General features: G+C 52.2%; 6 protein-coding genes across 6 annotated transcripts; 2 read left to right on the top strand and 4 right to left on the bottom strand.

Moving 5' to 3' along the window:
* Positions 1-2,214: 2,214 nt before the first annotated feature.
* BDZ83DRAFT_582633 (ATP-NAD kinase) lies at positions 2,215-3,609 on the bottom strand (the record flags this gene model as incomplete). Its single annotated transcript, XM_060505569.1, has 1 exon — positions 2,215-3,609. One exon carries the CDS (start codon positions 3,607-3,609, stop codon positions 2,215-2,217), a length of 1,395 nt encoding a protein of 464 aa, XP_060362683.1.
* Positions 3,610-4,083: 474 nt separating this feature from the next.
* On the bottom strand, positions 4,084-11,908 carry BDZ83DRAFT_794166 (polyketide synthase; the record flags this gene model as incomplete). Its single annotated transcript, XM_060515801.1, has 7 exons — positions 4,084-9,368; positions 9,427-9,876; positions 10,031-10,433; positions 10,483-10,595; positions 10,650-10,773; positions 10,822-11,341; positions 11,403-11,908. The coding sequence occupies 7 exons, from the start codon at positions 11,906-11,908 to the stop codon at positions 4,084-4,086; spliced, it is 7,401 nt and encodes a 2,466-aa protein (XP_060362682.1).
* A 1,004-nt stretch (positions 11,909-12,912) lies between these two features.
* On the top strand, positions 12,913-13,529 carry BDZ83DRAFT_721229 (uncharacterized protein; the record flags this gene model as incomplete). The annotated part of the gene is made up of 3 exons (XM_060512365.1): positions 12,913-12,946; positions 13,001-13,140; positions 13,191-13,529. 3 exons carry the CDS (start codon positions 12,913-12,915, stop codon positions 13,527-13,529), a joined length of 513 nt encoding a protein of 170 aa, XP_060362681.1.
* A 347-nt stretch (positions 13,530-13,876) lies between these two features.
* On the bottom strand, positions 13,877-14,353 carry BDZ83DRAFT_653725 (uncharacterized protein; the record flags this gene model as incomplete). Its single annotated transcript, XM_060510638.1, has 1 exon — positions 13,877-14,353. The coding sequence occupies one exon, from the start codon at positions 14,351-14,353 to the stop codon at positions 13,877-13,879; it is 477 nt and encodes a 158-aa protein (XP_060362680.1).
* A 625-nt stretch (positions 14,354-14,978) lies between these two features.
* On the top strand, positions 14,979-15,805 carry BDZ83DRAFT_783117 (thioesterase; the record flags this gene model as incomplete). Its single annotated transcript, XM_060515580.1, has 2 exons — positions 14,979-15,240; positions 15,294-15,805. 2 exons carry the CDS (start codon positions 14,979-14,981, stop codon positions 15,803-15,805), a joined length of 774 nt encoding a protein of 257 aa, XP_060362679.1.
* Positions 15,806-15,993: 188 nt separating this feature from the next.
* Positions 15,994-17,172, bottom strand: BDZ83DRAFT_783110 (uncharacterized protein; the record flags this gene model as incomplete). The annotated part of the gene is made up of 4 exons (XM_060515579.1): positions 15,994-16,429; positions 16,486-16,622; positions 16,678-16,806; positions 16,860-17,172. 4 exons carry the CDS (start codon positions 17,170-17,172, stop codon positions 16,133-16,135), a joined length of 876 nt encoding a protein of 291 aa, XP_060362678.1. The 3' UTR covers positions 15,994-16,132.
* Positions 17,173-17,290: the final 118 nt, after the last annotated feature.

The following is a 17,290-nucleotide window of genomic DNA, read 5'->3' as shown; positions in this document are numbered from 1 at the left end:
GGGTTCGGGTCATAATCCTGACTCGGGGTTCCGAATAGACAGCTGGGCTAATATGGAGCAAATGAGAGGTCGGGGCCAATATGGGACGGGGCGCCCTCGAAAACGCTGTGGCTGACGAAGGGAAGATCCGAATCTTACATCCGTACACTAGACTATCCGCAGACCTCGATATAGTCATCAGGAAGTTCACAGCTCCGCTGCTCCGCTCAACGCCGCTGCCGCTGACACTACTTCGTACATCGTCGTCGGCGGCGGGGTCAGGCGAGCTATAATGTGGATGCCTGCTGGAAAGCGTGGGAAAGAGTCGGCGGCGACAGCGATCTCGACATTCGGAAGTCGTAAGTCGACGAATAGAGTCACGGTCCGGATACCCGTCCCTTGCTGGCGGAGGGAGCTAGGAACCTCCCGACGGGGTTCTCGCATGCAGGAGCTTTCCCCGCCGGCATTTTGAGCTGAGATGCGAGGTCGAGGTGAATTGGACTGACAACCATGATCGGAGAGTCACAGACTGTCTTGCCATCTAGGCTCTGGTGCTGTTGGATTTCTACCTTCAGTAGCCATTAGAACTGCTACACAGCCGCGCCAAGGCCGACGCGGTCCAAAAATTGGGCAAAGAAACGCCGGTTTTCTTCGAGCATGCCGAAATCCTGATGCCGACGGCCGAGATCATAATCGCATGGGTACGTTAGGTGAGAGTTTAGGCAGCGTTTCAACGTGGCGGTTGCCGGCTCACGACTGCCCATGACCAAGTGTTGTTGAGTTCAACATTCAAAGATTCGGCAAACTTTGCCAAATTGCCATTAAGATCTTCAGGTTACGTTGTGACTTTGCGCAAGATACGGGACGAATAATCCAGGAAACGATCCCAAAGGGATGCCGCCTTGCCGATCTTACGGATATCCTGAACTCAACATCATAGTTCTATATCCTAAGTCCTAAGTCCTAACTCGATTTGACAAAAGCAACTAAGTCACCGTGCGAATTGCTCCTCGGACAAGCCCTCGCGATGATGTTGAGCAAAAGAGGCTAGAGAGTCTTATTTAACTACGAAAGGAGGCAATTATGATCTAGATGCCCGGACTCTAGGATAGCGCAGCGCCGCACTCGAGCTGAATCTAGACCTGCATCGTAGCCGAGACTTTGATAGAGCCTGGTTCAGTAGCTGTACGCCCTTCTTGAAGCTCTCGTGTCAGACCGTGCCAAGGTATTCGAGCTGAGACCCAGTTTGAGTCTGTCAAGGGGGAGATCTCGACAGAGACGGAATCCCGTGGGTTGCACACGCGTTGACCACCACATGCTCCCGAGACCCTTGATGTGATAACGAATGGTAATGTGATAGCTTCAGATCCTGGCTATTATGAGTTACCACAGCTCGGCGACCTCGGCGGTCCTAGCCATTCGCAAGCCTAACCAATGTCCTGGCCAACTTGATGCAAGGAGGTCACACCAAAGACATCCAACTAAAGCGGTTGATGCTACAGGCGAAGGCGCTCAAGGGGCTAGACCATGACATGAGGAAGTGATTTCTCATGTCTCTCTAATAATCACACGACGCTGACAGGTGTCGGCTAGGCCTTTGGCCGGTGAGGGATCGCCCTTCGGGGGCTGATAAAACGCATCGACGGTACATCAGGGCAAAAGGCATCTATTGGGTCTTTTAGTCCGGCTTAACTAGCAAATAGCGACATCATCATGTTTCTTGGGCATATCTGCCTGTTTTTCTTTCTTCGATATTGGGCCCATATCAGTTAGCAGCCTTGGTCCAGGCTGGAACTACAACCTTCACGATGATCGTTTCAGGCTGCTACTTTGCGACCTTTACCTGCACCTTGAACACAAACACATGTACCTACCTTGACTGGAGCCGAGAGTCAAAATGCACCAAATGGTGGCTGTGGCTCTTCCAGGGTTATTTGTCGCAAGATCCTGCGCAGCCTCGAAATATCTTCCCGGCCTTCCCAAATCCTTATTCAGGGGACAGACATTAGGACTGGAGAGATCACTCACTTCGCTGAGGTTTTGGGATCCATCGCCCAGCGCAATCAACAGTACAGCTGATGATGATTGATGTGCGATTCTGAATTCTCAGCCCTTTGAGGAGTAACAGAACTATTCAAAGATGAGAAATGGCTTGACCAAAGTGCCCCCCTATGCCACCAACTCCGTTGAAAGACTTTTGTAGTTTACATTCGGGTATCACGATAAGTTCCAGTTTCACCGCCCGATAGGGTAGTTGAACATGAGGAGGCCGTTAAGGCCACCAACCCAGCCGTCGTCGTCGTAGTCCGACGCGTCGCCCTTGCCTGGTCCGCAGATGACACACGGCACACCTCCCTTCCAGTCACCGTTGCTGGACTCGCCCACCATCTCGCCCTCGACGCGGATCTCAGTCCCGATACCTGCGCCGGCGCTTCGCTTGCCGTCGATACTGACCTCGAGCTCGCCATCACGATTTTTGCTGCTGACCTTGAGTGTGACCTTGGTATTAAGGGGGAGAACCAAAGGCCGGAAGCTTAAACTTCGAGGACAGATGGGAGTGATGAGAAGTGATTTGACGAGGGGGTGTATGATGGAACCGCCAGCGCTCAGGCTATATGCGGTTGAGCCTGTAGGGGTGCTCAATAGTATACCATCTGCGACAGCTTCCGTCAGGAATCGGTTGTTAAGGTAAATGTCAATATGGGCAAGGTGAGGCTTTGGCCCGCGGTGAATGAGGAGTTCGTTCAGAGCGTGGATCGGTTGCGGAATGTCACGTTTCGAAAGTATTGTGTCCTCGGGGTGTTCGGCTGGTAGGTGTGCTTGTGACTTCGTCGTTGGAAGTAATTGGCTGCTGATGTTCTGGCCGTTGTTGTCGTACACGCCGACCCGTAGTCGGTGTCTAAGCAAAATCTTGGCTGCCCGACTCTGTCCCATACTCTTTCCAGGAGAAGCGTGCCATCCAGACTGAGCCCCGTCCTTGACGTCGTGTTCCTTCTCTCCGCTTGCGACTCTTGTGTGTGGCGTCAATAGATCATCCGCGGCGACGCCACTCCCACTCATGTAAGCCTCTCTCCAGGCCCTCTTGTATTCCTCGAACTTCCATTCGGCCAGGAACCCTATTGTACCAAAGTTGAATGCAAGAATGGGGGGCACGGCTTGGTACATGCTGAAATGGCTTGCGGCGCGCAAAATGGTTCCGTCGCCTCCAAGCGTCGTGATCATGTCAATTCTGTCCGGGAATGCAGATGGGTCACATGTGTAGATGGGGAAGTTGAAGGACTCGTGCACCATCTGAGCGACTCTCGGCTCAAATATCAGGTTCAGACCAGAGTATGTACTTTGTAGGTGTTTCGCAAAGTCGATGGTCGCTCGTAGGACTTGAGGGGACCGCAGCTTCGGCATCAGTAAGATATTTCGCGGAGGCGTCGGCCAGTGTAGGGAGAGCAGGCCAGAGGTCGAGTTCGGAGGATCGCGGTATTTCGGGACGACTCTGGGCGGGAGAGAGGAAACATCGCGAATCTCGGCAGCTCGAACAGGCGCGGTTGTCGAAAAGTTCAAGGGTCGAAAGGCTCGAATCTGCGCCGCGGCCCCCGGCCTGGCGCACAGGCGGAAGGCTCCTGACCTTGACATTGTCGTGAAGCTAAAGTTTAAGTAGAGTAAGGCGAGAGGTAGCGGGCGTCACTCATGGTCGAGCGGCGTGCTCTGAGCCGCTTCAAATGAGTTGATTGAGCGCGAGATGTGGCGGTGGGAATAGTTGCGTCGCGATGAATTCCCAATGACGACAATTCCATTGGAGAGCCCCACTCGCGCTTTTCTTTCGCGCCTCACCGAGCTGAGTCATCCCTGTTCATGCATCTGACCGAAGATGCCGAGTCGGTGAGAACCCACTTCGGAACATTGCTCCGATCATATCGGTCCCACACCCCACTTCCGGGCCGGCGCCGTTGAGCATAGGTCAAACTAGAGAAACGATCACGCGAGTCCGGAGGAATGATTGTACAAGAGCGGAGTGGCGATCTCATTCAGTGACATTGTCATTGCTTTCCGCTCGTCCATCCCACGCGGCACATTCTTCGAGTCTACAATTTTTAATCTCTATCATTTCTATTTCTTCGAGAACGCGGTAATCTTGCTTGTCAGCTGCCTCGCAGCAAGTTGCCCCAGCTGATCGAAGCTCTGCGCGCTGGTCAGCTGCAACACAGTTATGTCTACACCAAGCGTGTGCTTCCACCAACTACGAATCTCAATGGTCATGAGAGAGTCGACTCCAAGTGCTGAAGGTGAAAGGGTAGTGTCAATCCCGCCTTCTTCTACCTCCCGCATAAGGAACCCGTATACCCGGCGTGCGATCTCCTGAGCGAGATAAGTTGTGGACCCTAGGGATTCGATTTCCTCCGGCCTCGACTGCAGACTGGATAGAAACTCAGCCAAGCCTGATGACCCGCCCTCTTCCCGAGAAGCCATCTCATTCTCTGCAATATTTGGGTAGAGATTCATGCGAGGATCATGTTTCCACACGACCCGATTGCCAGAATCGTTGATAGAGGTTTTGCAGTCTAGACCAAGTATCAGCTGGCCATTAGTGGCTGACCAGTATGCTTCAGTGTCTACGCTCGCAGTCACTGGTCGACTCTCAGCGATGGCGAGCTGAAGACCCCGGAGCATGTCGGCTTCGGAAACCAACTTGGCGCCAGATTTTATCATGGCATCTTCAACTTCTTGTGTACGACTGACATAGCCCACATCCTCAACGCCTCCTAGGTCAATCACCGAGCAAGGCAGACCCAGACCACGGCGGTATTGGGTAAACGCATCGAGGAAAGTATTAGCAGCTGCGTAGTTTGCTTGACCTGGGTACCCATGCACACCCGATGTGCTACCAAAGAGCACAAAGAAGTCAACATCATGGGGCAAAGTACGGTGAAGGTTCCATGTCCCGCGTATCTTGGGTGATGTCGCCGTTTGCCATTGAGACAGTGTTAGATCGGAAACTGCACCGTCGGCAAGCACCATTGCCATGTTCAGAACGCCCGCGATCCGCTTGGAGAATGTGAATCTTGACATGACCGCTTGCATGGCTCTCTCGTCTGATATGTCGCATGGCACGGCATTAGCCTCGCAACCTGCACAACGAAGTTCTGAAAGCAGAGCTTGATCGTCATTGCTGCGTCCGGCGGACCTCGAGATGAAGAGCAGACTTTTGGCGCCGTGTGAGACCATCCATCGCGCTATTGTGGTTCCCAGACCTCCCATCCCGCCAACAAGTACATAAGTAGCTTGTTCGCGGAAGCTGGGAGGCAAAGGCACTCGAGATACCTTCAGTGCCGCGCCATGGTTTTCGGTCATGTTGATGACCACCTTTCCAATGTGGGTACCCTGGTATAAGTATCGGAAGGCGTCTTCAGTCTCATTACACGCGAATAACTTTGCAGTCTTCACGGGTTGGATGTGACCTTGTTGATACAAGTCCACACATTGTTGCAGCAAGCGAGAGATGGCGGCGGGGTCCTCAGCGGCTAGATTCGCCATCTCGACGCCAATGAAGGACCGATTTCCGTCAAAGGCCGCCATGGCAAGTTTCCCTCCCGCTAGGGTATCTTTCTTGCCCAGCTCGATAAAGGTACCACGAGGAGCGACACAATCCCATGATGCATGAAGAAGCTCTCCTGATAGAGAGTTCAAAACGACGTCAACACCGCGGCCATCCGTCACTGCTTTGACGCCCTCCACGAAACTGACGTCTCGAGAAGAAAAGATGTGCCCTTTGGGAACATCCCACTCTCTGACGAGGAAATCTGCCTTGTCGTTGCTGCCCACAGTCGCGTAGACTCTGGCTCCGATCCAACGAGCTACTTGGATGGCCGCAATGCCAACACCACCGGCGGCGCTGTGGATAAGCACTGCTTGGCCAGCCCTAAGATTGGCTTTATCTACCAGGGCTCGGAGGACTGTGATGAATATGCAGGGCATCCCAGCCGCTTCAGCAAAGTCAAGTGTATCAGGGATGGGGATGCAAAGTTGTGCTGGGGCCAGCATCTCCGTAGAGAAACAGGCGGCCTCGGGCGCGAAAACCATGACGCGATCGCCAACTCGAACATTCGTCACAGAAGCTCCTGCGGACGTCACGATGCCGCTGACTTCACACCCGAGTCCTTTTGGGGCCGAAGGTTTGATCAGGCCCATTGCAGTGACGACGTCTTTGAAGTTAAGACCTGCTGCGTGGACATCGACCTTGATGTGGTCGGGTGGTACGTCGTCAGGCAGATGACGAGACACCCATTGGAGAGTCTGTAGGGCACCGGGTCTCGAGATCTGCAACATCTTGGTCGAGGAGATTGGAGTCTTGGACATAAGAGCATGGGAAATCGGTGTCCACTTGCATCGCGGGATCAGGGTGCGGCCCGAGGAGAAGGAGAACTCCATGTCTTCATCCACGTTCGACTTCAAAGCTGCATGTTTGGAGAGAAGCCTCCTTATGACGTGGGAAACGGCTTGCAGAGAGTCCGCAGTTGTACCGTCAAGCTCCATGGTAGCGCAACGTACACCCATCTCAACTCTTGCGGTTCTCGCGATGCCAAGCACCGGAGCGAAAGTCGGGTCGACCGATCCGAGTTGGCAGGGTCGTGTAAGCCACAGTAGGCTCGAGTCGGTTTCCTGGAGAGTCTTCAGCAGCCTCTTGAGTGTATCTAGCTTGGTTCCCGTCACATCGTGGAAATAGCCGTCGCCGCGACACAGGTCGACTAGAGACAAGACTACGCTGCCGGCCTGTAGGTTCTTACAATCTGCATGTAGCGTCGAAATGATGACAGAGTGACCTAGACACCGCAAGGCTTGGTCAACCTCGGCCACCACTGGATGTGACTCTTCTTCGCAAAGCAAGTAAATTTGCTGTGTACTGAGGTTGTTACCGTCCTTGGGCACAGCAGGCCGAGCAATGATGGTGACGTTGAGCTTGTGTTGCAGCTCAGCATCGTAGACAAAGTCTGGGGTTGTGAAGTCAGCCAGAGACAGACGTTCCTCCCATTCCTTTGGAGAGATGTAAGGTTCCTCTGGGCGGCTATCAGAGTCGCCAAGCCACCATCCCGAAAGGTAACCCATAATGAAGTTGATCCACTTCGTATTGCAGCACAGCTCATGCATCAAGAGTCTCCCGTCAGGCTTCAGTAATGATCTGGCATGTTGCAATGTCTCGTTCAGCTTTGGAGTGGCATGAAGCACATTGCTCGCAACGATGAGATCGTACTCTTCACCGCGGAACCCCTGATCCGCTGGATTACGACTAATATCCAAGACACGATAGTCCAAGAACCCAGAAGCAACGTTACGAAAGCGCTCTTTTGCTGCCGGGAAGAATCCAGCAGAGACATCAGTGAAGACATAGGTCCCGAGGACTTTGCCATCTTCGAAACAGTCTGTCAAATCTTTGAGAATACGCGAAGTTAACCCTCCGGTCCCGGCGCCGATCTCGAGAATCTTGAGGTGGCGACCTCGCTTGTGGGATAGTAGTTGCAACAGAGGCCTGTAGGTGAAAAGGGTGTTCATCCAGTCGTACAGTTCGTGAAGTGCGTTGTCTTTGAGGAATACCTCGAGAGGGCTACCTGTGCCGTTGAAGAGTGCTTGGGCATGTGTGTAACAACGTTTGATGAGAACGCCCACGGCGGATGCAGGCGTCTTCTCAAGCTTCGAACTGATGTCTTCGATCTTCACACGCACCTCTTCAGCATCTTGTTGAAGTATCTTTGGGTCGCATCTAGTGATGTGGGATCGGAGCCAGCTGTAGTGCCTTGTCAAATGTGTTTGGGTCTCGGTGACCGGTATGTCTGCTTCGTCTACTTCTTTTAGTGCCGCTGCGCCGCAAAGTACGAAAAGTTCTTCCAGTAGCTGGTGTGTCTTTGGAAAACAGGAGTCGGAGGTCGCCGAAACCAGGTCAGCGGCATCTGCCGTATCAATATCTCGTTCCCAGGACATGAATGCAACATTTGAACTATCCGTGGCACCTACAGCAGCATCATCCAGGTCAATCGTGGAGAGTCGAAGGCCTTTCATGAAGACGACTGATTCATCTCCAGGACTGTCGCACAATGTCCCGGTGCAATCACCCTGAAAGTCTCCTTCCTCACCAGACTTGACACTCTGGAGCAAGATGGTCCCATTCGAAGCCTCTGAACTGATGAATAGCTCATCAATATGAGTCGGCAGATGCAGCTTTTCAAGCAAGCGAGGTTCCCCAGAGTGTTTCGCGACGATGATAGACTGAAGCATCTGATCAATCGTAGCTGGGTGTAAGGCATTGCGATACTGATGCTCAGACGTATCTCTTTCATCAGAGACTTCAACCAACACAGCTGGTGATCTGGCACTGGCACGAATCCTTCTCATGCCTCGGAACTCCGGACCATATTTGTAGCCCACCCGCGACATGGCTTTGTACCATCGCGCAGGCTCAACAGAATGAAGGAAAGACTCTGCGTCAAGTCCAACAGAGTCCGGGTCCTTGGAGACGCGACCATCCATGACACGACATCTGCAGTGCGTTGTCCATGTACCTGATGGGGTACAACTTTGGATCGTGAGTTCCCACCACCCCGAAGTCTCCTCGTGAGTGAGCTCTTCCTCTCTCACAAAACTGAAAAGCTCGATTTTGCTCCCCTGAGATAAAACCAAAGCATTCGCGATCCATAAGTCACGGATAGTGTAGGATGGCTTCCTCGAAAGCTGTCGGATGACTTCGCCAGCCATCGCGATATACCCGGCAGCTGGGAACACAACATCCGAGCCGACGCAATGGTCCGCAATCCAAGGAACGCTGTCCAGTGAGAGAAGACACCTCCAACTCGGTGCTGTACTCGTACTTTCCAAGGTGCGCGATCCGAGCAGCTCGTGTGGTGGGTGTTCAGGATACTCCCAGGACTGAACTGCGCGTGAATTTGGCCAGAAGGTCTTGCTCAAATGCCATGGGTACGGTGGCAGGTCCGTTAATGGCCGCGCCCCATCGGGTATGGGAAACTTGACGGGGAAGCCTCGGCAGTGCAGCTCGCCGATGGCAGCAAGAAAGGTTGCTGTGCTATTTGAGCCTCGTTTCTGCACGGACAAGTAAGGCGGAGTGATGGCCATCTCCGTGTAGATCTGCTTAAGGGGACCGGCCAGTGCTGAGTGTGGTCCGACTTCTAGGTGTAATGTCGTTGATGATGTTTGGAGAAGTCGCACCACAGCTTGTCGGAAGAGAACTGGTGATTCTAGGTTTCGTTGCCAGTACTCAGAATCGAAGTCGAAGCCTCGTTCGAGGATTTGTGACGAGACGCTGGAGTAGAAAGGGACGTTTGGTGAGTTGGGAGTCAGGTGTGACTTGAGAAGAGATCGGTACGCAATGCCAACCGCACGCATGTGATCTACAAGAAGATGCTGTCAGTAAATACTTGAAACACAAGGTGCTTTGTCTGGACATACGAGAATGGTATGCCTTGTCAACTTTTAGCAGACGAACTAACGCATCTGGCCGAGCAGACCTGATTGCGCTGCAGACTGTCTCAAGGGCATCCGAGTCCCCGGACAGAGTCACACTAGAGTTACTGTTTTCACAGGCAAGGACAACTCCAGTTGTCAAAAATGGTGTGACTTGCTCTCTTCCCAATCCAATGGCCGCCATGGAACCTTGAATTTTCAGTTTCTTGACCGTGAACCCGCGGTAGTAAGCGACGATGATTGCTTCTTTCAGCGTGAGCACACCGGCCGCATACGCAGCTGCAATCTCACCGCTGGAATGGCCGACAACGGCCTTGGGGGTAATGCCATATCTGGCAAGGTGCCTGGTCAGGGCAATCTGGACTGCAGTGCAAATGGGCTGGGCAAATTCTGCTTCTCCAAGGCGCGAGGTGGATTCTGATCTCATGAGCTCGTCTGGTACATGCCACTGTTAGTAAGTCTTCCTCGTTGGTGACTTGTGTTGAAAGGATGCACTGACTTCTTATTTCCCAACTTGGACGGTGTTCTTGCGGAAGACTCTTCAAGACCGCGTCCATTTCCCTGATGTCTTGTAGGAAGTCTTTCTTACTCTTCATTAAATGCAAACCCATCCGGGCCCATTGAGCGCCTTGACCGGTAAAGAGGAATGCGATGCCGTCAATTTGAGAGCTTGGGCGGAAACTAGGTGTTGGCGGAAGAGTGAAAGCCAATTGGTCGCAGTCATCGGTGACGACCGCAAAAGTGCGGTACGCTAGGTGAGAGCGACGATGCATCAACGTGTATGAAAGATCTTCCAACTTTGCAGGGCTGGCTCGGAGGAACTCCTGGTACTTGTGTACGGTTGTCTTGAGGGACTCTTCGTGTCCCGCGGAGAATAGTAGCAGGGTCGCGGGCTCTCTTCTCAGAGGTGGTGAAGGAGGCGGCGTCTCGACATTGCCGTGGCTTCGGACCGTGGCCGAACTTCCTACTGATGCAGCAGATTCTAAGATTATCTGGTCATATTAGCTCTCGAGCCTGGAAGATATTGATTTGGTGACATACATGGACATTGGTGCCTCCAATTCCAAAGCTATTGACACCTATTCTTTCTGCCCTTCCTTCAGGCCACGGCTGCGGTTCTGTTGGCACCTTCAAGCCTGTTGATGTGAAAGGAACTGTGGTTGCAGATCAGCACCGGCCGCTGTCAAAAATGAAAGGAACGAACTTACTGCTGACACTGGGGGTATCGAATTTGATATTAGGTATAATGTTTTTCGTTTCCAGAGATACGACTGCCTTGATTATGCTTGATATCGCCGAAGCTGCTTCAGAATGGCCGAGGTTGGGCTTAATCTGAGGAAACGTCAACAGCTATTCGTGGAAGGCAGCCGTGGCACTCACTGATCCAATAAGCATTCCCTTGTCCCCGAATATAGTGCCAACAGTGCACGCCTCAATGGTATCGCCCACAGCCGTGCCGGTGCCGTGGCATTCAACCATGGCAGTTTGCCACATCTCGTTCTCTGGTATACCTGCGTGCCGATATGCATCACGAATCAGCTGCTGCTGTGCCTGTGCACTTGGTGTAGTCAGGCCAAGGGTCCTCCCGTCAGAGTTCGTTGCTGATCCTCTGATGATAGCACGAATCGGGTTCCCGTCGCGGATCGCGCAGTCGAGCTTTTTGATGAAGATGCAATTGATGGCTTCTGCGCGAGCATAGCCGTTTGCTTTGGCGTCGAAAGTCTTGCACGAAGCATCGGGCGAGAGCACGCTCTGCTCAGCCATGAGCTTGGTGAAGCCTGGTGAGAGCATTAGATTTGCCCCGGCGACGATCGCTGAGTCGCACTCTCCCGCGCGGATTGCCTGGCTGGCTAGGTGGACTGCTAGACCCGCGGCTGAACATGCTGTGCGGACGGTCATGCTATAGACGAAAATGATTAGTTTACGAGGGAATCTCCAAGACAACATAAGCTGAGAATCACCTTGGACCTCTGAGATCAAAGGCATGAGAAATGCGATTCGCCTGTACAAAATCCATGTACCCCGTCAAGCGATACATGCCGTCGTCTTGAGCATCGACGGCGTGCATTTCTCTCCAGTCATCTCCAAAACTGCCCACGTAGCACCCAATCCTCTGGCCCTGCCAGTCTGTTTCTGCAGCACTTTCCAGCGCCTCCCAAACGACTTGTAGAAGCAGCCGCTGCTGGGGGTCGAGTTTCAGCAACTCCTTGGGGTTCATAGAAAACAGTGAAGGGTCGAATTTGAATACATCGTCGTGTGAGAGCCAGTATCCTTCCTCGGTCGGCAAAGGCTTCGATTTCCCGCTCGCTGTGAACTGGTGGTTTTGCGAGCTGTATCGCGGGTGATCTGGTTTGGAACGCGCATCTTTGCGGTTGATGAGGAAGTTGTACAGTGAGGTTGGGGTATTGATGCCGCCTGGTAACCGCAGACCAATGCCGCAAATCGCTATGGGCTCTGGCTTGGACATTGCTAATGCTCTTGGAAAACAACTTCTGGTGGCAGTGAATGTAAATGTGACAGTCAGTAATTCGATGGAAAGGGCCACAGACGCCCTGGCTTCTGGTGTTCAAGGCGACTATTCAGCTTCAGCTCCCCCTGTTGTTGTGATGAAAGCTCACTAATCCACTTTGCTCGTTCTGCCCCGGGTGGGAAAAAGCAACGAGACCGACTTACAGTCTGAGCGGGATTTCCACATGGCTACTGTCATGGCGAACCCCTACAATCCCCTGGGCCAAGGTTCGGACCGCAAGAGGTACCATGTTATAATTCGGACCGGACCCAACCTGCGGGTACGATCGCTATGCGCAAAGCCTCTTACCACCATACCAACTGAAATTTCAGTTGATTTGCTGTAGCATGACAGTTCTCACATGGATCATCCAACTAACTAAATTTCTTTCAGCATCGAGTGATTCCATCTATTACCCATCGTAGAGGTGTTCACGGATTTTCGTGACCGCAGATTGATAGTCGATGGTGGGTACAAACTTTTAGCAAAAGTACGCACATGAACTGTGGGCCATGGAGAAGCTGAGGTCAGTATTCTGGCAATCTACGCCAACATACAACGCTGTACGCACAAGCCAGTCCGACGATGAAGACCAACAAAACGGCGTGGAAGAAAAGCTACGCAGTGAACTGGCGGCATTGGAGAGCAACGTTTGGTGTCTACGCGCCAGTCTACTCATCACCATTGTAGCGCTCCTCCTTGTGACCATCTTCGCAGTGGTTGATAGAGTTTCATATGACAAGGCGTCACTGAATTGCGGGAAGGGGCACATAGGTAGCGACCCGAATGGTTTCGTGCCTCCAGGTGAGTCGCGTCTTCCTAGGTGTGAAGCAAACAAGGCGACAGCTTGACTTACAAGTTGTGCTTTAGGGATCGGTGAGCCGCCGCGGTGGACGCTGTTTGACAGCACGTCCCCGTACTATATTGAGGAGGACACGTTCTACGATTTGAGCAAAACAAAAATGATGGCTAAAAGGTTGAAGAGCCTTCACAACTGTAGGTCCTTGCCCCTCCTCTGCGTTCTTGAGCACACCGTTTATGGATTTCCAGCCTCCAACGTCCTCGTGAACGGGAACTTCGCAGATTGGAAGAAGCCGGATGGTACTGTGGCGAAGCTGCCAGCGTATTATTCTACAGTATCATATCGACAAACATACATCATCCGGTCCTTTCACCAGATGCATTGTCTTGTGAGTGCCAGCACTACCTGTTAACCTCACGCCTTCTAATTTCCTTGCAGATCTCGATTGCAGAGGAGTATGGACATCGGGCAAACAACGTATCGTCACAGTGGGCTCCCAAGCATATTGCTCACTGTCTCAACGCGATTCGCGAAGCCATCATGTGTTTAGCGGACGCTACGCCAATGACCTACGTGAACGGGTTTGCCGTCGGGCATGTCACAGATGACCAGCAATTCATGTGCAGGGACTGGTCAGCGCTGCGCAAGTGGGCGAACGATCCGGTGAGGGGAATCCGCTATAAGAACATCGCGCCTGAGGGGGCAGGCTACGACAATAACACTGAAATCATCCCTTTTCCGGAGCTTTCTGAGTTGGAGAAGGTCGGCTTGGCTTGAGCTAGGGCGCATACAATCTACCAACCAAGGCCCTGAGTTAGTGGGTTTAGTATAGACTGCAACGAGAGGAGGATAGCACTATTCATACCATTCCAAAGAGAACCGTGTCCCACCCCCAGGACCTAGAAGAAGCTGACATATCCAAAGAGCCCTTTCCATTTATTCCTTAGAACCTCCAGCTACTTGTACATTGGAACATGTCATTTGCCTCCTCTCAAGTTTGAATGCTGTTGACCTGAGCAATCTGAGGGAGGCAAAAAGCCCCTTGAACACCGCTGCAGCAATCGAGTGATACACCTCAGCCATCGACCAGACCCCCCTCGTTCCACGCCCATCGACACATGCAATTACCCAACCAAACAGTCCACCTCGTGAGGCTCATTGTACACCCGAGTTATGTTTGGCAAGTCAATCTCCCAAGACTGCGGGATACCGTTATACAAGATGCAGTGCTCAACATGCTTGGGGTCTCGGCAAAGAGAGTCCAGAACTCGAGGCTTGAAATGCGACGCATATGTGATTCTATCCCAGACATAGCTGCAATGCATGTGGTGGATGGTGCCGTCTGTAAAGATTTCGCCATGTTCACCACTGGCAGCCACATCAAACGGAACCTCGTTGATACGTTCTCGTTCGTACCAATACGTCGTGTTCCTCCACTTCATATAGCCCAAGTATTTCTCGTGCATCTCTTCATTGAAGCACCTGGGATGCATCCATGTGGACAGCATGAAGTCGTAGACACAGCCTCGAGCTTTGGACTCTTTCCAGTCTGGAGAGCATTTTCCCAGCGATACAGGCTCAGGTGGTCGCGCGGGGGTCATGTCGTGAGTTATCCGCCCTAGGTAAAATATTCCGACTGCCAGGGGTATGAAGGCGAGTTTTCCAGCTATTCCCCATATACCGCTGCGCCGGGCTTTTCGTTTCTGCGGGACTTCAGCGCTGTAATCCACTGCATCGGTCTCATCATGGTAGCTAGTTCGTTGTGAGCTCGAGCCCTCGCTTTGCGGTTGTGGCGGGAGAAAGGCCTGTTTCTCCATGTCAAGGGATGGGTCGGTTGAAGGAGCTGTGTCGAATGGATTCGCGATCGCTAGACGAGACTGATTGTAGCGGCCACAGTACCATAAACAGCACTGTTGATAAGTGAATATGGTTCTTCGTCATGGATGAGGTGTGTAACATCAGCTGGAGTTTGAAGGAGCAGCAGTTCGGATACAACTGCGGTTAAGGTTGGAGCCATATCTCGGACCGTAGCCAGAGTGGGCCAGTATCCCAGCTTGTCAGTCAACTCACGGAGAGCAGACTGTTGGTTTGAAGGCTGCAGTTCTCCCCCAGAGAGATCATTGCTTTCAATAATGTGATTAGTTCTCAAACTGGCGTAGCAAAATCACCAATTTACAAAGTGCTGGCTCAGGTTGTTGCCGATAATACACCACCAGGTCCTCCATCATGCCCGCCGCAAACCCGGTGTTAATCCAAGATATACCGAGATCTCGCAATGAGCCGCCACCGGTATTCTTGATCCACGATGCCAGTGGGCTTCTCACCAGCTACTTCAAAGTTGGAACCTTGGGACGCAAAGTCTACGGAATATGGGATCCCAAGTTCGATGCGGACGGTATTGGCGGATGGCAGAGCGTAAAAGAAATAGCTGAAGCCTATATTCGGCTCATCAAAAGAGTCATGCTCAGAGGGGAAATCGTTCTCGGCGGTATGTGGCACTAGAGTCTTCGCCAATTGCTTCGAAAACTTACCAAAAAACAGGGTGGTCATTTGGCGGCGTTCTTGCAGTGCAAATCGCCCACATGCTAGCCACCTCAGGTCGTGGCCTGCGTGTGTCTCGAATCATTCTCATCGACTCAGTCTACCCCCGCTGCCCTCGCCCCGAAGCTCAAAAGGAGCCAGCAAAGTTGCATCACGCCCCAGCTCTTCCTGGTATCAATCAAGAAACCCGCGACAAGCTCATGACTGCTCTCATGCGAGCGACTTGTCTCTCCGACCAGTGGGACCCTCCGTCGTGGGCGCTGCCGAGGACCGGTGTTCTTGGTACAGCCCGATCCCGGGATGTCGACCCGACTCCGCCGCACGCAGTGCTGATCAGAGCCAGGGACTTGGTGCCCATGGCGGACCCAGGCGAAAAGTGTCCTCTCGATAGAACTCGGTTCCTGCCTCAGCTTGGCTGGGAGGATATGCTCGAAGGGTTTGTGGAACAAGTCATTGAGACTACTGGTAATCATTACAGCGTCTTCGATTCAGAACATGTGAGTGGTCACTGAAGCGACCCTAACGTGCAAGAACATTTGCTAACCCTCCGAGAAAGATTGATACTATCACCGCTCACATTCGAAAAAGCTTAGATATGAACCTTGATTGATTTGAGGAGATAGTCTATGATAGGAGATAAATTTATTACACATAGGGGTTAGGCTGTCATCATAGCGGCCCAACAGCACATTGAATTGATGCCTACCATTACCAGATGCTGTGAACACTCGCCGTTCTAAATGACAACACGAACTGTAATAGCTGCTGAACACACCTCCACACCCTCGACATTGTATACTTCATGCAGTACCACGAGGTTTTCATCAATCAGCGAGACTCTAGTCTATGATCTCGTCATACTTATCCTTCTCATCTTCGGGTGCAACATTGATCCATTTCACTGCCCTCACTGGGTCGTGGGCCCATTCCCTCAGCGCAAAGAAGTCCCTACAATGGCTCTGTTGATCGTCTGTAGTGTGGCCGACACCCATACCATGAACATAGGAAATTGGCGTGGCGTCCGCTAGGCATGTTATCGCTGACCTCACCGTGTTCAAACAGTGAATGACATGACCCGTTTCCCACTTTGACGTCTTGTTATTCACTCTGTAGCCAATATCCTCAAAGATGATTGACTGGCATCCTGTTGTTAGCCCACCCTTTCAACCCTCCTGTCGTTGAGAACACTTACAATGCAGTGCATCTGGTGAAAAGCTCGGATGCTGTACAGCTCTGAACCCTTGCGGGTGACATACGCAGGGAGCGGTTGCTGCTTGTTATCGAAATCCATATACGTGCTGTATTTTCCGTTGATTCTAACGTTTGATGCTGTGCATCGAATCAGCGGGACTCAATGTCGACCAGCAGCATTGCGTTAACAAACCGTTATGCAGCATTTTAAAATCCCTCGCAGCAGCTTGCACACTTTCGAGGCTCTCGAACACGTCGGGCTTGAAATAGTGCGGATCGGTCTCATCATCGTACTTAGCCCATTTGACAGGCTGTCCGATTTCTACGTCTCGAATTAGGGGCCACATTTTACCGTCAAGAAAGAGCTTCGCTAACCTGGAGGGACAAAACCACTAGGGTCAACTCCCAATGGGGTTGCATCTTCTCGAGACCAGGCGGTGCCAATATTAAGAAAAACGATGTATCCGAAAAGAATTATTAGCAGAATGCCCTCGGCCCAGGCTACTCGTCGAATCTTGCGGAGGCGCTGATCCCATAAGACACGATCACGATTCCACTGATCTGGGAAGGTCGGAGAGTCACCACGGGGGTCACTGTGATCTAGGTCCATGCCCCCGAGACTTTCCAATTCGTCATCGTCCTGATTTTCGCCCTCTTCAAGGACGTCGTACTTGGCCGTTTTTCTCATATTACTCGCAAAAGTAACGTTCTTGCCCATCGCTGTTGACTAGACCTGTACGCAAGACAGAACGATACATGTACCAAATGCAAGTGAATAGCAAACCCGTCTGAAGCAATGAGGTTTG

The sequence above is a fragment of the Colletotrichum acutatum genome (assembly GCF_030867785.1).
Source record: "Colletotrichum acutatum strain CBS 112980 chromosome Unknown BDZ83scaffold_76, whole genome shotgun sequence".
In the NCBI taxonomy this organism is placed as follows: domain Eukaryota; kingdom Fungi; phylum Ascomycota; class Sordariomycetes; order Glomerellales; family Glomerellaceae; genus Colletotrichum; species Colletotrichum acutatum.
The sequence above is the reverse complement of the archived record's forward strand: the minus strand, read 5'-3'. Positions and strand labels throughout refer to the sequence as shown.